Source organism: Somniosus microcephalus, chromosome 13 (genome assembly GCF_052327205.1).
Source record: "Somniosus microcephalus isolate GS21.2 chromosome 13, FLI_Smic_1.0, whole genome shotgun sequence".
Lineage (NCBI taxonomy): Eukaryota > Metazoa > Chordata > Chondrichthyes > Squaliformes > Somniosidae > Somniosus > Somniosus microcephalus.
Window position 1 is genome coordinate 9766625 of NC_140999.1, and position 26477 is coordinate 9793101.

The following is a 26477-nucleotide window of genomic DNA, read 5'->3' on the forward strand; positions in this document are numbered from 1 at the left end:
TAGTTGAAAGCGGAGTACTAGAACCAGTCAGCGTGAGTGAATGGGCAACGCCCATTGTACCAGTGCTCAAGAAAGGGGGTGGAGTTAGGATATATGGAGATTTTAAAGTAACTGTTAACCCTGTATTGTCAGTGGAGCAATATCCACTTCCCCATATTGATGATTTGTTTGCGGGACTTGCTGGGGGCCAGAAGTTTAGCACAATCGACCTCTGTCAAGCCTACCTGCAAATGCATGTGGATGAACAGTCACGAGAAATGCTGACTATTGTGACGCACAAAGACCTATTTAGGTATTGTCGACTTCCTTTCGGAATTACATCAGCTCCAGCGCTTTTCCAACGTGCTATGGACCAGATCCTTAGTGGATTACCTGGAGTCCAGTGCTACTTAGATGATATCTTAGCTACTGGGTGTGATGACCAAGACCATCTGCGTAACTTGGACGCAACGCTACAGAGACTGAGGCATTACGGACTCAGAGTTCGCAGGGATAAATGCGATTTTTTTCAGGCATCAGTTGAGTACCTCGGTCATGTGATTGATGCCACAAGGCACCGTCCAAGACCAAAGCAATCGTGGATGCCCCAGCACCTGAAAATATCAGCCAGCTGCGTTCTTTTCTAGGGTTACTGAACTACTACGGATGGTTCATACCGAACCTAGCCTCGATGCTGAGGCCGCTGCATTGGTTGCTATGTAAAGACAAGAAGTGGGAATGGACTAACAAGTGCCAGGAGGCGTTCATGACAGCAAAGGACATGCTCCTGAAGTCAGAGGCTTTGATGCATTTTAACCCTTTATTACCAATACAGTTAGCTTGCGATGCATCGTCATATGGTGTGGGAGCGGTCGTTTCTCATATCATGCCAAACGGAGAAGAGAAGCTGATAGCATTCGCATCTAGGACTTTGAACAGAGCTGAAACTAACTACGCCCAAATAGAACGAGAAGCACCGAGCATCGTTTTTGGCGTTCGCAAGTTTCACCAATATTTGTACGGGAGACAGTTCACCCTACTAACAGATCACCGCCCTCTCACGACCATCTTCGGGCCACATACAGGGATTCCGTCACTTGCTGCGAGCAGAATGCAAAGGTGGGCGCTGCTGTTGTCCGCACACACATTTGACATTAGATATCGTAAGTCTGACCTGCACGACAACGCCGACGGTCTTTCCAGGTTGCCGCTGCCTGTCACCAAGCCCATGACGCGTAGCATGGACATCTGCTATTTTAGGCAGGTGGAGAACGCACCTGTTACTTCGACACAGGGCCGACGAAACACCAGAAATGACCCAGTGTTGTCTGCAGTGCTGGACATTATCGTCAGGGGCAAGCTTGACAGCGACGACCCAAACCTGAAACCATATCTCTTAAGGAGAAACGAACTGTCGGTGCAGTCTGGATGTTTGCTGTGGGGGAGGAGAGTGGTTATTCCACCATCGCTACGGAAACCAGTGTTACAGCAACTACACTCCGGACACTGCGGAATGGTTCGTATGAAAGAAATAGTGAGGAGCTACTTCTGGTGGCCGGGTATGGATGGACAGATTGAGGACAAAGCTAAAACCTGTTCCTCATGTCAGAGAGTTCGCAATGTGCCACAGCTTGCACCTCTTCACCCCTGGAACTTTCCGGAGGAAGCATGGCACCGCATTCATGTAGACTTTGCAGGTCCATTCGAGGAGAGAATGTTCCTGGTGGCTGTTGACGTGCACAGTAAGTGGCTAGAGGTTGTTATAATGAGGCCCACCACCGCTGAGAAGACCATCGAGAAGTTAGGTGAGGTGTTCAGCCGATTTGGATCTCCGATGCAACTTGTCTCAGACAACGGTCCACAGTGGGTGTCACAAGAAATGGCTACATTCCTGCAGGTGAATGGCGTACAACATATCCGGGCTGCACCATACCACCCTGCGACCAATGGTCTAGCTGAGAGGTTTGTTCAGACCATGAAACACTCTCTAAAGGCATCGCAAGGCCAGGGAACGCTTCATCAGCGTCTGAATAGTTTCCTGTTGAGTTACAGGAACACACCACATGCGACCACAAAAGCATCACCTGCCATTCTACTGCTCAAAAGAGAGCTACGAAACAACTTTGACCTGCTGAAACCGCCATAGGTGAAAGACGTGGTAGAGTATCAGCAGGACAAGCAGATCAAGCAACGTGAACAATGCTCCAAAGACTGAACTCTGTCTCCTGTGTACTCTTTTAATTGTTATACAAGCAAGGTTATTAAACTCTTGCGATTTAACACTAACCTCCCGCTGAATTTCGCGGGAGGCGTTAGCGGCGTCGCGTCCAAGCGCTAGTTGATTTGCGTCCTGTTAGCGCAAATCAACCGAATTTAGCCCCCTTGGACTTTCAAAAAAGACTCGGCATAATATATAGAACGTTTTAATTTTTTTTAATGGGCTTAAAGTAGAGCACAGGCACAGGACAGAATATAAAAGGCAAGGAAATCACACATAGAAGTAAGTTTGATATCACTTCCAAAACCCAGGACAAATGTAAAAGTACTGAGAAACTAGATCCCAGCATAAAACTACTTGGCTAACTGCCTGGGCTGCATGACAGCACAGTACATTGCATGGGCAAGTGAACATGCTTCCGCTGCAGTTTCCAGCATCAGACACATCACTATTGGGAAGCACACAGCAGAGGGGCCAAGCACTTCCTCGCAGAGGAAGGAGCTCAGAGAAAAAAAAATCAAGACATTATTGGTCTGTTTTGCCACACTTCCAAGTAGATGGTTCAGAACAGCACTGGGGGAGGCCTGGAAGCAATTTTCCCACCCACCCACTCAGCAAGAGTTGGCCTGTGAGTCACAGAAGAAAATAAGATTAAAAAGGATTTAAACTCTCATCAGCTTTTAACTGTAGAACCATGAAACTGCAGACTCTTCAATTAAATACAAAGTGCTGGATTAACTCCGTCTCATTTATATCCAAACTACTACTAGGAAGAAAATGCCATTGGATTTTGTTTAGTCTGGTGGGAAAACTGCATAAAAAGCAGTTAACATTTACATCAACAATCTTAAAATATCCTAATTCAATGTCAAGGTTTTAGTCAAACTTGCAGTAGCAAAGGAGAACTAAAATTGTTCAATTTTTCAGTTACTTTTTTTTTTGATAATTGCAATAAAAACTCAGAATCGATACAGAGAAGTGAAGGCTTGTGGAGTTAAACCGATCCTCTCCACTTCATCAGGAGACTGCTTAGACTCGTCAACTTAATTACATGAAAGTTTCAGCATAAACTGAAGGCCTACTTCCACCTCCGTAACATCGCCAGACTCCGCCCCTGCCTCAGCCCATCTGCTGCTGAAACCCTCATCCATGCTTTGGTTACCTCCAGACTTGACTATTCCAACACTCGCCTGGCCGGCCTCCCATCTACCACCCTCCGTAACCATTAGCTCATCCAAAACTCTACTGCCCATATCCCAACTCGCACCAAGTCCCACTCACCCATCAATTCAATTCAATTCAAATCACTTTATTGGCATGACAAGGTACATCTTATGTTGCCAAAGCATCGAAAAACATTCATGGTTGAACGCAAAAATACAGATCTATCCATACAGTGTATAAACAGATATATCCCTGAGTGTATAAATATACATTCATATAATTTGTATATACTCTTTTCTTATATTTAGTGGTTGTCCCTCTGTTTATGGCAAGCTGTAACATAGTGTGCCGCTAATGTTACACAATTTCTCTCTTCCCCTAGTAGGTATGGGAGTTTTTGGTCGTCATTCAAATTTCTGAATTCCGGGCATATTTTTGTGAATTTTGGGTAGAAATTCTCCCTTATGTCCTGATATTTTCTACAAGCTGTGAGGAAGTGCATCTCTGTCTCCACCACTCCCTGACTGCAGTGAGAGCATATCCTGTCCTCTCTTGGTAGCCGGGTCTGCCTGTGTCTACCTTTTTCGATCGCCAGGCTATGTTCACTAAGTCTATGCTATGTTCACTAAGTTCGCTGACCTACATTGGCTCCTGATCTGGCAGCACTTTGATTTTTAAAATTCTCAGCCTTGTTTTTAATCCCACCATGGCCTCGGCCCTCCCCATTTCTGTAACCTCCTCCAGCCCTACAACCCTCTTAGATCTCTGCGCTCCTCCACTTCTGGCTCTTGACCATCCCTGATTTCCTTCGCTCCACCATTGGCGGCCGTGCCTTCAGCTGCCTAGTTCCTGTCTAAACCTCTCCGCCTCTCTCTTCCTTTGAGTCACTCCATAAAACCTACCTTGCTGATCAAGGTTTTGGTCACCTGTCCTAATATCTCTGCGGTTCGGTGTCAAATTTTGTCTGAAAATGCTCCCGTGAAGCGTCTCAGGACGTTATACTACGATAAAGACACTATATAAATGCAAGTTGTTGTTAAGATCAGCAACCTTGCATCACAGCATGCACTATCGAGTCAGATTCTTTAAAATACTGGCGGTAGTAAATGGAAAATGCAAGGGTGGCTATTGTTTCTAGCCTGAATGGCTCAACCACCCACTTACAATTTTCTGAGACATCAGTGATTTCCATTTGTGTACTAATTGCATTGTGGCCATTTTAACAGTGGATAACATGCATGGCAATTATATTCATTGGCGGGGTGGTGGGGGGGGAACGCAATATGGGCCCTGCTTCCCCAGAAAACTTGGATTTTTCACAATTTAGTCAACTGCAGCCGGTACCTCTTGTATAGGCAGGAGGTTCATTCCGCAAATCTACCCGAACCCGGCAAACAGGCAGTGGCACCCATCAGGCTGGTATAGCGAGTGAGGTCGGTTAGGGAGAGATCAGAGAGTCGGTGCATTTTCCTGCCATTTTGGAGTTAGACACATATACACCAAATAAATTTTTTATGCTGTGTTTACTTCATGATGTACAGAAACACACTAGACAATTCGTACACAAAATGGGCTCCTTGATGGCTGACCAAGTTTCTCCAGTGATTAGCTGAGCTGTATAGATCGGAAGGGCCAACCAACCCAACAGCCCAAGGACAACCCTAGAAGTCCTTGCTAGCTACCACCAGTAACCAGAAGTCACCAATTCACAAGTAACAGGCAGCTGCAAGAAGCCAGCCATTCAGCCTGCAGCCACCAGCAGCAGAAGCAAGGGGCAGGGGCTGTGGTTTCTGCAAGTTATGGGAGAAAATCCAGTGGGATCGTGTGGAAAGTCTTAGCCAACAGGAGAGCTGGTAGGAACAGGAGAGACAGCGGCAGAATCAGGAGCAGGTACTCTACCTTAAGATTCTTCTGCTGCCTTTCCTGCTAGCTCTCCCGCTGTTGATTCTGCTGCTTCTGCAGCACTGGGGAAATTCTGTCAGATAGGTGATTGAGGCAAGCATATGGTCACAGCAGGCAAAACGTGAACATACAATTGCCTCCGAAAATGTGTAGTGGGTAAATGCTGTCTACTTTTGACTATACTCTTGAAGGTTGGTTAAGCAAGTCTTTGTTTGCATAGATTGAAAAAGAAAGGCAGCAGTGCAGCATAGCAACCTGGACCTTCTCATGCAGTCGTTATGCTGGAGCTACTTCTGAAAAGCGGCTCTGATCATTCAAAGTTTCTTCTTCCTTCTCTTAAAAGGTGTTCTCTTTATAGTGTGGCGCGCCTTCAAAAACAGGAGAGTGAACAAGATAAGCCGCACGAACGAACCCCACCCACTCCTTTTACAAGTATGTTTTTTATAGGATTTACCTGCATCACAATTTCTCATAATAGGAGTACACAACTGTCCTTCAAAGGGATAATTGTACTCTTACCAATAGTGTTCCTTTCTAAAATGACTCTCTCAGTATCCATTCCCCCCCCCCGCCCAAGTCTGTTGTCTTGTTTACATATTGCTCACTCTCCGTTCCTGCATTTTCTCCGCTTGCCCTTCAAGTCTCTGCTCTGTCCTAACATACACTCGTTTCTGTTTACTGAAGCAACATGGTTTTCATGGAAGTATTTGTTGTTGTTAGCAAATAACCCAAGTATTGAAACACAGCATATCATGGTGACAAAATAACTCGAGTCCCTTCTCCGTCCCCAAATAGCACTTTTACGCAGCTAGGGCCCCTTTTAAAGAGCCTCACTCTTTGTGCAAATGAAACCTGAAAGAAACAACCTGTTCCCGGCTAGATAAATCCTGGGCCGTGACACAGAATTACAGTCAACAGCAACTCCCTGGCCTCGGTTAAAGAAACTCTGCCAAAAGTCAAAAAGAGTTTCCAAAACAAAGACATCAACAGAACAGCAACTTCCTGCCCGCTATAGGAAAGACTCATCCTAGCCAGCTGCACAAATGTAGCGTGGCAGTCCCATGGTACATTGTCTCTGTAACAGACTTTTGTAGTAGGAGTTTGAGAAATCTATTTTTATTCAATTAATCGCAACTGTAAATTAGAATGCTTCATTAATATTTAATCTCACACAATGGTTACATTTAACAAAGACAGAAGTTTAAAATGCTGCTGATAATTGTTGCCCCCACACCCTGTTACAACACCTTTCACCACTGCACAAACAAAGCATAAACAAAACCAGTTTGAAGTGTCAGTGTCCAAGGTCAATTATCCTGTCGGCAACAGACAGCCTTATGCGAGCATGGTAGTAAAAGGTTTCTAGCCAGACGTTTCTCGTAACAAAACACATTGTTGTTATGTTCTAGCACCTCACTTTGACCCATCATTTCTTTCATCACATCACCTGTTCGACTCTACTCGTCGAGAAGATTGAACGTCAGCAGCACAGCTAAGTTGGTGAAGAGCATTAAAACTTTTGGTAGAAAGTAAACTTGGCTTCACAGGAAAACAAACGCTAACTACTCTTAATTCAAATTATATATGAGAATTTCAATTTTTTTTTAAGCACTAAACTATTTTGCTATGTTATTTATCTTGCTTAAATCAAATCATAGGATTTTTTCTAAATGTAGTGAAAAAATGACTGAATTATCAGTAGTAGTTCTTCTATATGGAAAAGACAAACTATTCCTTTAGCAAGTTTCCCCCTTTCCTTCTTTATCTACCACATTTTACCCCTTCCTCTCTCAAACTAGTTGACTCGTTGCATGGGTATGGTTGCAAAGGCACTAGTTACAGGCACTCTGATACATTCCACCAAGTGACCATGCTTTATGTGTGACCCCAGATAGTGAGTGCCAATTGGCTTTTCGTCTGTTAGGAGAGAGGAAAATTACAGCCAAGCCCAGTTCCGTACACACCTAGCACCCACACACATGCTTTCCAGCAAGTGGCTCTAGATAATCATCAGGAACGGGACCCCAGCCAAATTTTTGTTGCTGAACTTTGGAGCACTGAGGTGGATTGTAACTCCCTTATTGCTACCCTGCTGAGATTGGCCAACTTGCTCCTGGGTCACTTTTCAGTGACCCCTGCTGGAAGTGTGCCTGTGTGGATGTTAAGCGAGGAGGGAAAAGAAAGCATGCTGAATTGTGATCTCCATCACAGTCAAATAGCCTACCAACATTCACTGTTAATGTTCGCACATGAAGACTGGCCACTGAGGAGAAACACCAGGGGTGGACAGTACCTGTGGAACCATGAAGACTGGCCACTGAGGAGAAACACCAGGGGTGGACAGTACCTGTGGAACCATGAAGACTGGCCACTGAGGAGAAACACCAGGGGCGGACAGTACCTGTGGAACCATGAAGACTGGCCACTGAGGAGAAACGCCAGGGGCGGACAGTACCTGTGGAACCATGAAGACTGGCCACTGAGGAGAAACACCAGGGGCGGACAGTACCTGTGGAACCATGAAGACTGGCCACTGAGGAGAAACACCAGGGGTGGACAGTACCTGTGGAACCATGAAGACTGGCCACTGAGGAGAAACACCAGGGGTGGACAGTACCTGTGGAACCATGAAGAGTGGCCACGGAGGAGAAACACCAGGGGTGGACAGTACCTGTGGAACCATGAAGACTGGCCACTGAGGAGAAACACCAGGGGTGGACAGTACCTGTGGAACCATGAAGACTGGCCACTGAGGAGAAACACCAGGGGTGGACAGTACCTGTGGAACCATGAAGACTGGCCACTGAGGAGAAACACCAGGGGTGGACAGTACCTGTGGAACCATGAAGAGTGGCCACGGAGGAGAAACACCAGGGGTGGACAGTACCTGTAGAACCATGACGACTGGCCACTGAGGAGAAACACCAGGGGTGGACAGTACCTGTGGAACCATGAAGACTGGCCACTGAGGAGAAACACCAGGGGTGGACAGTACCTGTGGAACCATGACGACTGGCCACTGAGGAGAAACACCAGGGGTGGACAGTACCTGTGGAACCATACGCCAACAAGTTGGAGGGGAGAAAAGTAGGGACCAAAAAAAAAGCAGAGGCACTCAAAACAAAAGGAAATCTGATTACATATCTACTGGAAACTGGAATGAGACCCAACTCATTTCACTTAGGACTCTACCTTTAGCAAACAAGTATCAATTTCCCTTCATCATTCAGAACTGAATAAAGCTGCCAGAGGTGAAGGGACAGTATTTGAATATGTTGTGCCATCTCATCAAATAGGTTTTTAAGCATCTGTGGGCTAGCAGGGTACAAAAACCCACGAGGGATCCCGCTCTTGATCACTAATGCACGACTCCGTACTGAAAAGTGCATGTGGATGGACAGTGTGTGTATAGAGTATGACTGGGATCAGCTGTGATACCCTTGCCCCCATAGTTGAACAGACTGCCAAAAATCATTGCCCGAGCTCATACCCAAAGAATGGGCACTTGGGCGAGACAGCATAAGATTATACCCAGCATGAGTTAGCATCCTCAGGAGAGAAGCTAATAAAAGTGAAGGGGGAAAAATATACATTTTGAAATTAAACACGATAAATGGGACACTTATTCAAAATGTTTCGAGTCCAGATTTTAAATGGGGAAAGTTTAATGAAACATCATCCCAGTTCTGATGAAAGTTCACCGACCTGAAACATTAAGTTTCTCGCTCCACATATGCTGTCTGGCCTGCTGAGTATTTCCAGCATTTTCTGAATTGTTGCTCAGGTTTGCTCCCCTTTAACCCGGTCTACTTCTTTAGGTCTCCCTGTGCCATTGTTCCTCACTGAGATCAATGCGAATGCTGCTTGTAAGAACTTTGTGAGGAACTCTCTCTATTGCTAATTTGCTACAACTGAGCCATACAGCCCAGATGATCCAAATTCTAGACCCCAGTTTTGCCAGTACATCCTGGGTGTACACTGTCCCTGCAGCGTTACCAGTTTGGTATTCACGTCAATGAGCATGACCCATAAAATAAAAAAGGAGATTTCTCTCAATATGCTTACTTGTGAAATAATGTCTGAAACATTGTCAATGTTGAGTGCAAAGATGGCATCTCTAGCTCCTACAAACAACAGGTTATGTTCCTCACTGAGCAGCAACGTTGAATAATTGGAGATTCCTTGTTCAGCGAATGTCTTCAAGTTTGCATCTATAAAAGTAATAAGATAAGGCTGTCAAAAATATTAAACAGTAAGATTTAAGGAAGGCTTTATCTCCCAACTGTCAATATGTTAACAACAACTTATCACAGAATCACAGAAACCCCACAGTGCAGATAGAGGCCATTTCGGCCCATCGAGCCTGCACCGACACATATCCCACCCGATTCCCGTAACCCCTACACCAACACATATCCCACCCTATCCCCGTAACCCCACGTATTTAATCCCCCTAACACTAAGGGTCAATTTATCATAGCCAATCAACCTAAACCCGCACATCTTTGGACTGTGGGAGGAAACCGGAGCACCCGGAGGAAACCCACGCAAACACGGGGAGAATGTGCAAACTCCACACAGACAGTCACCCGAGGCCGGATTTGAACCCGGGTCCCTGGCGCTGTGAGGCAACAGTGCTAACCACTATGCCACCGTGCTGCCCTTATATTTATATACAGGTTATTAATCCCTTATCCGAAACCCTTGGGGCCAGATGTGTTTCGGAATTCGGGATTTTTCAGATTTCAGAACGGTAGGGGTATCTGCAGCTCTTTTTGACATTTTCACAGTGAAATTAAACTCAAAAATCACAAAATAACAAAAAATATCCGAGAGCAGCAGACGCACGTGTGACTGGTAGCAGCGCTGAGACACAACTGACGCTTCACACCTGCATGGGTCAAGCATCGGCCGCGTCGGGTCATGTTTGGCGCCACTCGGGTCATGTCGTGCACACGAGTGACGCTCCACGAAAAAACTTTCGGTTTTCAGAGCTTTTCGAATTTCGGAATTGCGGATAAGGGATTGTGGACCTGTAGTACCTTTAACGTAGTAAAACATCCCAAGGCGCTGCACAGGAGTATTTTAAGACAAAAAATTTGACACCGATCCACATAAGGATAAATTAGGGCAGGTGACCAAAAGCTTGGTCAAAGAGGTAGGTTTTAAGGAGCGTCTTAAAAGGGGGCAGACAGGTTTAGTCAGGGAATTCCAGAGCTTAGGGCCTAGGCAACAGAAGGCACGGCCGCCAATGGTTGAGCGATTATAATCAGGGAATCTCAAGAGGGCAGAATTAAATGAGCATAGATGTCTCGGGGGGGGTTGTGGGGCTGAAGGAGATTACAGAGTTAAGAGATACATTGCACATTAGAATTAGATTTGTGCCAATAATTATACAGTTGCCTACAGTATGAAGTCACCATTAATAATCAAGATTATTTGAAAGTGCAGAAAATTACATTGACATGGAGAACAGATACAGAACCTTGAATATCCATCCTGTCATTATCCGACAATTTTTGAGAGTCAGAAGACAGTTGGAGTTGGGCTTAGTTTTGCATTCATGAAATGTTAGAATTGTGGCCATTTTATAAAGTAATGTGCTTCTTCTCAAAAATCTGCTACTGACTCAGTGAGGGAAGACTCTTAGCTATTAGTTCCTGATGACCAATGTCCCACTCCTCAGAAACCTCTGAAGCATCTTGAGTCAGCAGAATCGGATTTGCCTTCCTCAGATTACATCTGGTCAGGGAGAATTTTGTTAAATTGCAGGAATGTATAATTAGAAGGCTCAAGCTTCTATACATCATTTTTGCAAAAAAAGTTACTGTATAAGCGGAAAATAATTCAGTGAACCTCCAGTGTGCGATTGTGTCTCACGCTGCTATAGCAAAGCTATAGTGAATCTTGGAGTGGCACACACATAATTCAGTGATGGATTCAGATATTCAACTTTTCTATCTTCATGGAATTGAATAGCTACAGCAAAACCAAGTCTTCCAAGGATTGAAAAGTTTGTTGGCATTCAATGAAGAAGAATGGCTGCTTGAGCAAGATATTGGAGGACTATTGGCTGTAATTCTAGCATAAATCAGTGCCTTTAAGAGAGAAAATTTGTGGAAGAGAAAATGGCTTTTAACAGAGCACGGAATTAGATTTTGGTTTCATAATGCACTGGTTATGGTTCTGGTCTAGCAACCCAGAGTTCAAATCCCACCATGGCAAATTGTTAAATTGAATTCAATAAATCTAGCACCAGAAAGAAAATGACTATGAAAGCTGCCAGATTGTCGCAAAAACCCAATTGGTCCTTCAGGAAAGAGAACCTTCCACCCCTACCCCATTCGCCCTGCAAGCAATTCCAGTTCCACACTACGTTGCTGACTCTCAATGGCCTCTGAAGTGCCCAGTAAGCCATTTGTTTCAAGGGGAAAGCCCACCACTGCCTTATCAGGACAACTAGAGATTGGCAGTAATTGCAGTCTTGGTTGCATCATCCAGATCGCAAGAACAAATGAAAAACAAAATAGTGGAAACAGAACAGCTCAGATTATTACAAGGTACCATTGGTCTATTTTGGGGGGAAAGAGGGAAAGAGAGAAAGGGGAAACCTGGAAGTAACTGCGACTTGATTTTCCACAAAAGTACAATTTGTAATAAAAGCACCCAGCTTCTTACCTTCATAATTCACAGTTTTTCTCGGTGTACAATCCAGTGCAGAGGCTTGTGAATGCAGTAGAAATCTGATCAGCAGATTATAAAATAGGAACACAGCAGCTTTCAACAAGCACATTTTCAATGTCTGTGTTTGGATGTTTAAAGCTTTGGAGTGGTGTCACTGATAAACATATTTAAGAACCTCTTCAATAAGCCACTTTGCTGAAGGGAGTGTTGTTTCGCAGGACCAGGGTCCACGACCGTCAGCAACATGGTGCCAAAAGTGAAATGTCATCTCAGGTAAAGACACTTGTTGTAAAGTATAAGCTCAAGCGAGAGACAATCTCCTAGGTTGTATCCTTCAACCACGGGTTGACAGAGTCCTCCATGAAGTATTAACCTGAAATGGAAGTTGCAGTTCAGTATCTTTGCCCAACTTGCCATTCCTCAGTGTAACGACTTTCGCCCCAAAAAGTAAACCTTGTACACATCCCAGCCTTATAGCAGCCTTCACTGTAAATTTTATAATGGATATTACTGCTTTGACAAACCCAAAGTAGTCACTTTAAACACTTTCATATTCTATCCTTATTTGTATGCAGAGAAATCCAAAACGATTGAAAACATTGCCGAGCCTCTCTAGTTCTGCCTGTCAAACAAACAGAGCAAAGACGAGCTGCCGTCGTCTCCACTGAGAATTAGTCCCACTTTGTTGCTGCACTGGCATTTCAAGCTGCCAAAATAATCATGTTAATTTCCTATGACATGCAGCAAAAGGTCTGCATTCGCTGTTTAGAAACACCCAGAGCAGAACAGACACTGAACAGATCCCTCCACTCATCCCATATATAGGTTCTTAGCAAAACAGGTATGGTTTTGCTTCTGGTGTGTAGATATAACTTCTTTCTAAAGACTGAAATTTCAAAACATTTGCTTTTATTTACAGAGAAATATTCCAACTAAAAGATAATCTGAAAGTACCCTTCCTGATTTTTGTTCCTGGCTATTTATGGACTATAAGCCTTGGACACTTTGGAAGTATAATGCAAACATGGGATCTAATATGTAAAGAGAGAAAGATGATCTATTACAAGGTCCTTCCTTATGCATTCTTCTTCTTCGACAGTCCCTCGGAACCGAGGATGACTTGCTTCCACATTAAAAATGAGTTCTCAGGTGACTGATGAGCCCAATGTGGGACCTACAATCTGTCACAGGTGGGGCAGACGGTGGTTGAAGGGGCGGGTGGGTGGGGTACTTGGGTTGACGTGCGCTCTTTCTGCTGTTTGCGCTTGCTCCCAAAGAGACTTGAGGTGTTCGACGCCTTCCCGGATGCTTCTCCTCCACTTTGAGCGGTCTTGGGCCAGCGATTCTCAGGTGTCGGAGGGGATGTTGCACTTTTTCAAGGAGGCTTTGAGGGTGTCCTTGAAGCGTTTCCTCTGCCCAGCTGGGGCTCTCCTGCCATGTCGGAGCTCCGAGTAGAGCGCTTGTTTTGGGAGTCTCGTATCGGGTATGCGGACGATGTGGCCCGTCCATCGGAGCTGATCGAGCGTGGTCAAAGCTTCGATGCTGGGGATGTTGGCCTGAGCGAGAACACTGACGTTGGTGCACCTATCCTGCCAATTGATTGGCAGGATCTTGTGGAGGCAGCGTTGGTGGTACCTCTCCAGTGCTTTGAGGTGCCTGCTGTACATGGTCCATGTCTCTGAAGCATACAGGAGGGCGGGTATCACTGCTGCTCTGTAGACCATGAGCTTGGTGCCGGGTTTGAGATCCTGGTCTTCAAACACACTCTTCCTCAGGCGAACGAAGGCTGCACTGGCACACTGAAGGCAGTGTTGGACTCCATCATCGACGTCTGCCCTTGTTGACAGTAGGTTCCCAAGGTATGGAGTGGTCCACGTTGTACAAGGCACATTAGTGTGCATGCATCAACACATTTTTAGATGAACTACATTGACGTTCAACCTAGCCTTTACTAAGGTTTTAATACTGTGAATCAACTCCTCTAATTCCTGCCACATGGCTAGTGGCTTGTAGCTTGACAGCCCACATGTAACTTTAGAGTCTTCTCCATCCCCTTCCCAAATACTTACACTGCATCACAGAATTAGAACACTAGGGGATTGTGGGAAAGAGAAGGAAAAAATGTGAATATTTCACTACTACCAAAGCTCCCTGCTTGAAGGGTCTGATCACCATTGGGGGGGGGGGGGGGGGGCAGAAGACGGTGAAATGTTCCCGTCAATAACTTGTCCCAAGAAAAAGTTAGTGTGTACAAAATGGGATATCCTATTTTGTACTGACTTAAAAATACATTCTGACAGAAGGAATTTCATCCCACCTCCTCCTCCCAATGTTAGGGTGCTCTCAGACATCATGGGTCTCAGAAGTATTGAACAGGCTATTTCCCTTGCAGGACACAAGCTAATTTTCAAAATTTGTAGCAGCCATTGCAACTGGCCAAATGTCACCAAGTGTCATTGCACATTACTCCACTTACAAACATGGAGCGCTTTGTCAAGACCCTTTCGTGTCTTGGTCTGTTTTTGTTGGGACTTTCGAGTACAATTTCAAAATTTACGGACGACATCAAATTGCAAGGTGTAGTTAATACAAAGTAAGAATGGGCGGGGGAGTGGGACTAGCTGAAGTGCTCTTGCAAGGAGCCGGCACAGGCTCGATGGGCCGAATGGCCTCCTTCTGTGCTGTAACCATTCTATGATTCAATGATTTTATAATGCGACAAAATGTAAGACGACATTAATAAACGTGCAGAATGGGCGTGTAATTGGCAAATGGATTTCAATATAGATAAGTGTGAGGTGTTGCACTTTGGTAGGAAGAATAAGGAGGCCACATACTGCTTGGAAAATAAGAGTCTGAATGGGGTAGAGGAGCAAAGGGATCTAGGATAGGGTGACCATATTTTCTAAACCGAATCCGGGGACATAAAGGGTGGGAGCACAGCAAAGTAGCCAGGATGGAAAATGTAGGTGCGCAGCGCAGCGAGGCAATTTTTTTTAGCAGCTGCTCAGGTACATTACAAATGCAAAACAAATATCCATGTAATTACCGGGGATGTGACAGCACACTACTGAAGTGCATTCAGACACCGTTTATAAATAATACAAACACACTGTTCAGGAACGTCAGTTTTTCATACCCATTGTCTATACAGCCTATTCTGAAAATCTCTTTCTTCACATCACTGCCCATGTCATTTATTTTTCACAGATTTATTAATGATTGTTGTATTATTTCCATGTTTCAAGAAAACCGGCATGACGACTTTGTTGTTTCTGCTAGTGGAACACACGTAGAGGTTAACCTGCATCAACCATCACGCAGTCAACGATAATGTGGATATGTGGAACAGGTGCTCTGCTGTACGATAGTTCCAGGATATGAAAGACTACACAGGAGTGTCACGGACGGTTTACCCATGTTCCTATCTTTAGTTTGCATACTGATGATCACAAGGTACAACCATGCAGCATCCAGCATTAGTTCCAAGCTTTCTGTACACTGACTGACACCCAGCTCTACCTCTCCACCGCCTCTCTCAACACTTCCAGTCTTTTTGTTGTCAGATTGCTTGTCTGACATCCAATCCTGGATGACCCAAAAATTCCTCCAATTAAACATTGGGAACACTCAAGACATTGTTTTCAGCCCCACCACAAACTCCGTTCCTTGGCCAAGGATTCCTTCTCTGTTCCCTGGCCACTATCTCCGGTTGAACCAAATGGTTCGCCACTGCAGCAACTGAGCTTCTGATTCCATAATACTCTGCATCACAAAGACCACTCACTTCCACCTCCGTAACATTGCCCATCTCGGCTCCTGCTTCAGCCCACCTTCCCTCCTATAGCCGAGGTTTTTTTTTTTTAAAAAAGCTTTCAGAATTTTCTCCAGTGTATGTATTATGGAAATTCCAATGTTCTCGCCAACAACATGTGGAAGGAGCTCACAGACTTATTTGTCACGAAGATGAAGACCATCTGTTCATCTGCCACATCCTGCAATCCCCTTGTCCACCAAGCCAAACCTCTCCCAAGGCTCCCCTGTGCCCTAGCCCTGAACCCATGCCTTTCTCTAGTTTCTCCCTTACCTCCTGCTCTATGTGAATGAGACACACTTACTGGCTCGTTTGACCCCATTCCCACTAAACTATTTGCCACTAACGTACCACTAGTGTTTATTTCAGTATCACTGCACACAAGCTAAAAACAAAGACGAAGGGGCCTAAAAAGTGAATCTGTGGGCGGTAAAGATTGATTAGATAAAACTACGTATGTTAGAAATTTTAAACAAAAACAAATGGCTCAATCAGCATCCATGAAATTAGTTCCATTTTTTGGGACCAGAGTTCTGTAGAACTGGGGATTGCATAAAGCACCTCAATTAGTAAAAACACAACATATCCCAGTACTTAAGATAATGGTTACATAACTTACTTTCTTAAATTTGGCACGCTTTCTTTGCTCCATTATTACTCTGCTCTTGCACAAATACACCACCCACTCGCCCTCTGTTTTCACTGAATAATTTTGCCTCTGCCCGCACATTATTTGTCTAACTAATTTATGACTTCGATGCAGCTCAATTTCCCCCTGCTCTGATTGGTCAGTTCCGCCATCAATCATTAGTCACCCCGGTTTGACGACATGGTGGGCAGCACCACCAGCACGTGACGACCAAGGTTTTTGACTGTAAACATCAGCCGCATCTGCAATAACGAATTATAATCACCGAACATTTTATTCGGGGACAGGTTTCCTGAACTGGGTACTCTTCCGGGGACATTGTTTGCTCGGGGACACAGTACCTAATCCGGGGACTGTCTCCGGAAAACGGGGGTGTATGGTCACCCTAATCTAGGGGTACAAATACACAAATCACTAAAAAAGTAGCGATGCAGGTAAATAAGGTAAAAAAGCAACCCAAACAGGTTAATTTCTAGAGGGATAGAATTGAAAAGTAGAGAAGTTATGTTAAACTTGTAGCAAACCTTGGTTAGACCACACTTGGTCTCCATATTGAAAGGATATTGAGGCATTGGCGAAGGTGCAAAAAAGATTCACAAGAATGATACCAGAATTGAAATGATGTGCTCATCAGGAAAGGCTGAACAGGCTGGGGTTCTTTTACATAGAAGACTAGCTGGAGTGCCCGGCGGTGCCGAGGGTTTTTTGAAGGCATTTGTTGTTGGAAGAGAGAGAGACTGGGGGGAGAGAGAGAGACTGGGGGGAGAGAGAGAGACTGGGGGGAGAGAGAGAGACTGGGGGGGGGGAGAGAGAGAGAGACTGGGGGGGGAGAGAGAGAGGACTGGGGGGGGAGAGAGAGAGAGACTGGGGGGGGAGAGAGAGAGAGAGAGACTGGGGGGGGAGAGAGAGAGACTGGGGGGGGAGAGAGAGAGAGAGACACTCTGGGGGGGGGAGAGAGAGAGAGAGAGAGAGACTGGGGGGAAGAGAGAGAGAGACTGGGGGGGGGAGAGAGAGAGAGAGAGAGACTGGGGGGGGGAGAGAGAGAGAGAGAGAGACTGGGGGGGGGAGAGAGAGAGAGAGAGACTCTGGGGGGGGGGGAGAGAGAGAGAGAGAGAGAGAGACTGGGGGGGAAGAGAGAGAGAGAGAGAGAGAGAGAGACTGGGGGGAGAAGAGAGAGAAAGACTGCTGGATTTAGTTCAGGATTAGCCTGGAGAGGGGGGGAAGGAGCGCATCAGGCCCGGCCCGATGGACCCCTGCGAAGGAAGAAGGCGAGCTCTCCCTCCCTCTCCCACCCCCTCACTCTTTCCCTCCCTCACCCTCTCTCTCCCTCCCCCTCCCTGCTCTCTCTCCCTGCCCCTCCCCCTCCCTCCCTCGTCTCCCTCTCCTCTCCCTGCCTCCCTCCCTCCCTGTCTCTCTCCCTCCCCCTGTCTCTCCCTGCTTTCCTCTCTGTCCCTCCCTCCCCTCTTCCCTCCCTAGCGCCTGTGGCCCGGACACTGAGCCGAGCCCGGGCCGAGGGGGGGAAAGGCCGAGTCCCTGGCCCGCGGGTGCAAACGGAGCCGAGCCCCGGGACCGGGCCGAGGGGGGGAAAGCCCGAGTCCCCGGCCGCAAACGGAGCCGAGCCCCGGGACCGGGCCGAGGGGGGGAAAGCCAGAGTCCCCGGCCGCAAACGGAGCCGAGGACCGGGCCGAGTGACCCCAACTCACCTCCCACTAGGCTCCGTCCCGCCCTCCAGCCTTTACCAAGATGGCGGCGATGGCTACGCTCGGCTCTGTTCCACCCCACCAGCCTTTACCAAGATGGCGGCGATCGCGGGCCGCTGGTTTGGAATCGGGCCCAGCGGGGCGGGCGGTGCCTAGCTCGGGCGTGGCTGGCGAGGAGAGGCCGAGGCTTCGAGGCCCGAGGCCTGCAGGCAGCTCATCCACCGCTGAGGGGGGGAAAGCCAGAGTCCCCTTTGCAAATGGATTTTTTTCTTTTAAAACCAACTTTTTTTTTGCTGGAAATCTATATTTAATGTGTCAATACTAATGAATCAACAATTTCCTCACCTCCATTACCATTTTTTGAGCTTGAGGCCCGACAGGTGTTTAATGGCCGCCACTCACCTCAGCTCAGCTCCCGCTCAGCAGTTTGAACGATTAGGCCCCACCCACAAACGCCATGAAACGCCCCCCAATTGGTCAACCATCACGTCACTCAACGCTAATGAGCGGTAGGATTGGTCAACGTTCACGTCACTCAACGCTAATGAGCGGTAGGATTGGTCAACCGCTAATGAGCGGATTTTGTCCTTTTTTTGAACGTTTTTTGTATAGTGTCCAAACAATTTTTGTCTGACCAAAAAGTAAATACGCCTATTAGACTCCCCTAATAAGCTTTCTTTTGATATAACATGTGTGTAGGTACGCTCTATAACTTTTGAGTGTATAGCGGACAGACAAACAGACAAACCAACTCTTTTATTACATGGAAGATAGGAGCAAGAGTAGGCCATTCAGCCCCTCAAGCCTGCTCCGCCATTCAATGAGATCATAGCTGATCATCCAAATTCAGTACCCTGTCATAGAAACATAGAAGATAAGGAAAGAGAAGGCGGAGGGCTAACCTGATAGAGGTCTTTAAAGATAATGAAAGGGTTTGATGTTTCCACTTGTGGGGAGTCCAAAACTGGAGGTCATAAAGATAAGAATGTCACTAATAAATCCAATAGGGAATTCAGGAGAAACTTCTTTACCTAAAGAGTGGCGCGAATGTGGAATGCGCTACCACAAGGAGTAGTTGAGGCAAATAGCACAGATGCATTTAAAGGGAAGCTTGATAAACACGAGGGAGAATGCATGCAGGGCGGAACTAGGCCAATATCCATTAATAATCACTATCCAAAAAAGAGCCACCAAATTTTGGAATCACCTACAAATGAGCAACCCCCAATGCTATCACTACGACGCCCTGAAATGCCAAGAGCTGACCATAAAGAAGAATACCCTCAGTCAACTAGTCCTGGGACTCAGTGAAGTAACTACTAACAATACTAACAATAACCAGCCCCAGGACAGTGACAGGGTAACACAAAGAATTCGACCCAACACAATCGTCGCTAAGCAAAAGGAAAAATATCTGACATATTGGGCAGAAACAACAAAAACCCAAAGCAAACTCAATTGCTACTTGGCCCTAAACAGACAATACAACATAGCTGATTACCTGACCATGGTAAAGGATAACAAACTGAGAAGAACCTTGACAAGGTACAGACTTAGCGAACATAGCCTAGCGATCGAAAAAGGCAGACCAGGCTGCCAAGAGAAGACAGGATATGCTCTCACTGCAGTCAGGGAGTAGTGGAGACAGAGATGCACTTCCTCACAGCCTGTGGAAAATATCAGGGCATCAGGGAGAATTTCTACCAAAAATTCTCACAAATATGCCCTGAATTCAGAAATCTGAATGACAACCAAAAACTCCCATTCCTACTGGGGGAGGAGAGAAGCTGTGTAACACTGGCGGCACACTATGTTACAGCTTGCCATGAACAGAGGGACAACCAGTAAACTAAGAAAAGAGTATATATAAACAATGCGAATGTATATTTATACACTCAGGGATATACCTGTTTATACACTATGAATAGAACTGCATTTATGTGTTCAACCATAAATGTATTTTGATGCTTTGGCAACATAAGATGTACCTTATCATGCCAATAAAGTGATTTGAATTTGAATTTGAGAAAGGATATGCTGATAGGGTTAGATGAAGAGAGGTGGGAGGAGGCTCGTGAGGAGCATAAACGTCTGCATAGACCAGTTGGTATGAATGGCCTCTTTCTGTGCTGCAGACTCGATGTAAGAGAATGAAAGTGAAAAACGAGACAGACTCTCAATCCTGAAAAGGTGTAGTTGTATGTGTTAGTAGTGTTAACAGTCTTTTCATTGTCATTTCCTGGAATTACAATGGCCTAGTCTAATTAACACCTCCTGCACAACAGCTATTAGGCAATAGCTAAATTTTTGTGGTGTTGTTCTGACCTACGTTAATAGTTTTTCTGGTACCTGAAATTTTCCCTCAGATACGTTCAAAGCTGAATGCTGTAATATTCCGCATTTACTTTACTAACATTATACAGATTGATGGGGAGGCCAACTCTGGAGTATGACATGCAGGTTTGTTCACCCTATCTCAAAAAAGAATATAGATGCAAAAGGAAAAAAAAGTGACAAGAATAATCCCAGACCTCCAGGGACTAAATTATGAAGAAAGACTTGAGGGACTAAAATTACTTTGCTGAAGAAATTACTGGAGAGAGATAATACAGGTCATTAAGATAATGAAAGGTATAGGTGAGGTTGAAGCAAACAAGCTATTTATCATGCTCAAGATTGATGTCTTCCTGTCCTATGTTTCTTGTACAAGGTTAGAGTTACAAAAAAAAAACTTCACAGCTACCCTCACAGGATAGTGGATGTGGAACTGAATCCCAGAGAAGGTCGTTGATTTGAGATTTAAAAAAAAGAGATGGGTCGCTATTTGTTAAGAAACTGGGTTAGAGAGATATTTAATAACATGGTTTGGTTTTTTTTTCCATGGGAAGGCAGGGCAATGAAATTAATGTTCTCTGGAGTTGCGGGAGAAAGTCCATGATACAATAATCATACATAGATCCTGGATAGAGTAGCACTGATGGGCCCAATGACTTTTCCCATTCTGGATTTCCTTATGTTGTCATGAATTTGGATGCGCTTCCTAAATAACTTATTTGGACAAAATCAGAAGGAAAAAAGCCCGTCAGTTCTGTTTAATGGCTGAGCTATAAAGGTCAGGTCTATGTACTTATTTTCAAAATCTGTCAGTCCGAACCACAGGCTGTGGACATGACTAGAATCATATGGTTGACAACAACTCTGCAAGTGAAACAAATGTCACAGGTTTCATGCTGTTGAAGTGAAAGAATGGGACACATATTTTTCCTTCCTTCTTTCAATGCAAAACAATCTTCAGCTATTCAAGCATTGGATTACTGTAATTATACATTATAGTACAATGGCAGAGGAGCAGAAAACCGTGCAAGTTATTAACCAAATGCAAAGCAGTTTGTTCACACTATTATTCTGACCATCTAACATGCAAGCTAATCGAAAAAAATGATAGCAAACCTGTGTGCTACCCATCAGTACACAACGACAGTTCTGAGAAACTTCACCATAAGTGTAAAATTTTGGCAAGGTTATTCACATTCACAGTGACAACCAAACATTCAGTGATGTTGGTTGACATACTGCCAGGTTTCCAGTGGATTCATGGAACGTGGTTATCAAAACCATAAGAATATAAGAAGTAGGAGCAGGAGTAGGCCATACGGCCCCTCGGGCCTGCTCCGCCATTCAATAGGATCATGGCTGATCCGAACCTAGACTCACGTCCACTTCCCTGCCCGCTCCCCGTAACCCCTAATTCCCTTATCAGCTAGGAAACTGTCTATCTCTGTTTTAAATTTATTTAGTGTCGCAGCTTCCACAGCTCTCTGAGGTAGCAGTTCCATAGATTTACTACCCTCCGAGTGAAGAAGTTTCTCCTCATCTCAGTTTTGAAACGGCAGCCCCTTATTCTAAGATTATGCCCCCTAGTTCTAGTCTCACCCATCAGTGGAAACATCCTCCCCGTATCCACCCGATCAAGCCCCCTCACAATCTTATATGTTTCGATAAGATCGCCTCTCATTCTTCTGAATTCCAATGAGTAAAGGCCCAACCTACTCAACCTTTCCGCATACGTCAACCCCCTCATCTCCGGAATCAACCGAGTGAACCTTCTCTGAACTGATCTCGAGAGCAAGTATATCTTTTCTTAAATATGGAAACCAAAACTGTACGCAATATTCCAGGTGTGGCCTCACCAGTACCCTGTATAACTGAAGACTTCCCTGCTTTTATACTCCATCCCCCTTGCAATAAAAGCCAAGATTCCATTGGCCTTCCTGATCACCTGCTGTACCTGCATACTAACCTTCTGTGTTTCATGCACCAGGACCCCCAGATCCCTTTGTACTGTAGCACTTTGCAGTTTCTCTCCATTTAGATAATAACTTGCTCTTTGATTTTTTCTGCCAAAGTGCATAACCTCACACTTTCCAACATTATATTCCATCTGCCAAATTTCTGCCCACTCACTTAGCCTGTCTATGTCCTTTTGCAGGTTTTTTATGTCCTCCTCACTCACTACTTTCCCTCCCATCTTTGTATCGTCGGCAAAATTGGATATGTTGCACTTGGTCCCCTCCTCCAAATCGTTAATATAGATTGTAAAGAGTTGGGGTCCCAGCAATGACCCCTGCGGAACACCACTAGTTACTTATTGCCAACCCGAGAATGAACCATTTATCCCCACGCTCTGTTTTCTGTTAGATAGCCAATCTTCCACCTATGCCAGTATATTACCCCCAATCCCGTGATTTTTTCATCTTGTGCAGTAATCTTGTGTGTGGCAGCAGGAGAACACAACTCTCTCGGTGGCTTAGTGGACGAGGTGCTGATGTCGACTGGAAGTATATTCGAAGAGGAATGGATGCTTTCAAGTGGGAGGGGGGGGGAAATTAGAGCTAACGGAAAAAACAAAAATGAAACAATGCAGTAACATTTTTGCTGCCAGGCTCCAGATAAAGGTTATGGCACAGTAAATCCATGAGAAATGGTTAATGAAAAATATCACTGAACGATATATCAAACCCTCAAAGTTTCGACCCCTGGGGAATGGCTAGGTTCATTTTTTTTTTAAAGCAGTGTTTAATCAACTTGTCACTGAACTAGGAGCTTGCTACAGTCCTCTGGAACAATGTTTGGATTGTGTTCTCCAGAAATAGCAGACATTGCTGCAACAAAAGGCTATAAACACCAACGTACTCTTATATAAGGTGCGCAGCACAGAAACAGGCCTTCTTGGTCTTCAGTTTCTTAATTGAGCAGTTTGGCTTCTGTATGTGAAAAGCTGTGGCAGGTCACTGAAGGGAATGTCAACATGGTATTATGTGACCAAGATTTGTAACTTTGATTATAAAAATGTATCCAAGTAATGGGATAATCATAATTAAATATATCAAAATAATCAGGCAGTCTTTAAATGGCAGCACTAGAATATTTTACTTTTTAGCATAGGGTTTTTAATTTTTAAAAATCACCAGTCATCCCACCCCATCCCCTTGCGCCCTTCCCGCCCCCAATGGGTGAATTGGTAAATGCTCTGTGTGGTGTTGTACTGAGCCCGAGAGTGGAAAGTTTAACCAGTGACTTGGGCCGAGTTCACTGATCTCAGCCAGAATGGCAGTAGAGATGCTACAACTTGACACAACATCTTACAAAGTACAACACGGAAATATGCAATTCAGCCCAGTCTGTGTTAGCGTTTTCTTCCACACGAGCAATAGCCCTAATCCCATGTGCCTACCCGGTTCCCATATCCCTTTATCCTGCTTTCCTTCAACCACCTATCCAACCTATTCTTAAATGTTGACATGATCTCTGCTTCAATCACCAAATCTGGTAGTGCATTCCATCATTTCACAACACTCTGTCTAAAAAAAAAAAAATGCATCTCCTGCTCTTCATCTTAAATCTCTTACACTTAATCTTCTATGTCCCCATGTTCTAGAGCCTTCAACCACCGGAAACTGTCTGTTTCTATCTACTCTGTCCTATCACTTCATAATTTTAAACACCTCTATCAAAGCACCCTGTAATTTCTTCTGTTCCAATGGTAACAGCCCCAATTTTGCAAGTCTTCGTATCCTCATACCAGGCAGCATCCTAGTGAATGTGTCCTGTATCCCATCGATTGCCTGAACATCCTTCCCACGGTGTGGACTCCAAAACTGTACAGTAATGCAACTGTGGTCTTACGAAGGTTTTATATCGATTCACGGTTACATCTTGACTTTTAAATTCTGGATCTCTTGGCATAAAACCACATATTCCATTAGCTTTTTTAAAAATTGCCTAATATACTTGAGGTGATGCTTTTAAATATCTTGAGGTTGAAACCCCAAATCCCTATGTTCTCCAACATCACTGAGCCTCCTCCCAAAGTAAAAAATCCAACTTAAAAAATCAAAAGTGAACCACCTTACATTTACGGACTAACAACAGAAAACGCTAGAAACACTCAGCAGGCCAGGCAGCATCCATGGAGAGAGAAACAAAGTTAACGTTTCAGGTCTGGGACCCTTCATCAGAACTGGAAAAAGCTGGAGATGTAACAGGACATTGGATTTCATCCGCTATTCGTTATACATTCCACTATTTTATCAACATTGTAGCCTTCTATGGTCCTCGGAATTGTTTACAATGCTTCCTTTGTAACACTGCCCACTGTTGCGCCGACCTCAGCCCCTCTGCTGCTGAAATCTTTATCTGTGGCTGTGTCCCCTCTAGAATCGACTACTTCAATGCTCCCCTTGTTGGACTTCCATCCACCACCTTCCAAAATCTCCAACTTGACCAAATCTCAGCCGCCTGTATCCTGCTCCACAGCAAGTCCCACTTGCCCATCACCCCTCGTCGTTGCTGACCTACAAGGGCTGCCTATCCCCCAACACATCAAGTTTCATCTACAAATCCATCCACAGCCTTGCCCAATCTTACTTCTGCAACCTGGAGTCTATATTCCCCCCCACACCCCCATTATGCTCAGTTTCCCCTCTCCCTTTATCTCACCAGTGGTGCAGTAGTGCCTTCAGCCGCCTCAGCCACTCTCTCTGGGATTCCCTCCCTAAACCCTTTGCCTCTCCACCTCTCTAAACCTCCTCAAAACCCATCATTTCAACCAAGCCTTCAACCGCCCCTCCTCCATTTCCTTACTTACCTATATTTGCAAAGTGCTTTGGGACTTGTTAAATGCAACTGCTGGGTTATATTTCTGGTCAACCCAAATGTATCTTTTGACCTGTATTGATTTTGAGCCACATGTACCCAGCATCATCTTTATGTATTTAATACTTTAGGTGAACTACCTAAAGAACGTAATAAAGTCCCAGAGAAAATCACAGCAAGCTAGTTCAAACAGGCCCAAGTGGTAACCAAGCACATGTATGTGGGCAGGGTCTCTGGTCTTGAGGATTGCAAGGTTGGAAGTTGAAACTGTCCTGAAAACAGTGTTCATCTAGTTTTATCTATGGGGGGGGGGGGGGGGAAGGGAGGGAAGAGGAGAGAAAGAGATAACTACAAATCTTAAGAATATTTAACGAGTTAAGATTAATTCATATGTTTTTACACTTTTCTGCTCATCACAACAGCCAACTATCCACTGCACAAAATGCTTGGAGGCATTTCATGTGATAAGGCGCTATGTAAAAAAACACATTTAGACCTTTACTTAGTGCATTTTTCCCTTTTATCTCCTTCTTCACACTGGGGTACAAATCGACAGAGCACCAGCAGACTGCCTGTATCTTGTCCAAGTGACCATTCTTTGTTGATGAACCTGGAGACGAGTGCTGTCAGGCCATTTGATCATGGGGCAATGTAGCTGCCTCCAAGTCCAATCCTGTCCTCATCCAAGACAATGCCAAAGCACTTTACCAGCAATGGATCGCTTTTGAAGTGCAATCACTATTATACAGGCAAACATGGCAGACAATTCTTGCACACAGCAAGATCCCACGAACAGCAAATGAGTGAATGGCCAGATAGTCTGTTTTGGTGGTGTTGCTTTAGGGAGGAGTGTTGGCCAGGGCACATTTGAATGGATGGTTTACGTCCAGCTGAGCAGGCAGACCAAGGCCCTTGGTTTAATGTCACCTAGATTATGTGTAAAGTGCATAGTGTACGTGAACCCCTAGCCCTCTGACTCAGAGAGGAGGGTTACCAAACGAGCCAAACTCGCACCTGGTGCCGTTGTTGATTTGATTGAAGCAGTACAAGGTAACTACTGGCTGATAAGCCAAGGCCTATTCAGATTTGAAGGCTTTCTCCTTTCTTTCTTTCTTGCTCGTGCTGTAAATAAATATACTGCTGCTACAGGTCTGCAGCCTGTAATTTTATCTCAAGTCTTAGTCTTTTAAACTTGGTTCATAAAATAGATGT

The 26477-nt window shown here is 45.0% G+C and overlaps 1 protein-coding gene across 1 annotated transcript in view; it reads right to left on the reverse strand.

Annotated features, from left to right (window-relative positions):
* Window positions 1-26477, reverse strand: part of LOC147108041 (semaphorin-4E-like) — an 82219-nt gene that overhangs the window by 37262 nt on the left and 18480 nt on the right. Inside the window, exons 2-3 of the mRNA XM_086004474.1 lie at window positions 11942-12320; window positions 9329-9474 (exon numbers count right to left, since the gene is read on the reverse strand). Coding sequence (XP_085860600.1) covers window positions 9329-9474; window positions 11942-12056 — 261 coding nt within the window. The 5' untranslated portion in view covers window positions 12057-12320. The remainder of the gene's footprint in view (window positions 1-9328; window positions 9475-11941; window positions 12321-26477) is intronic.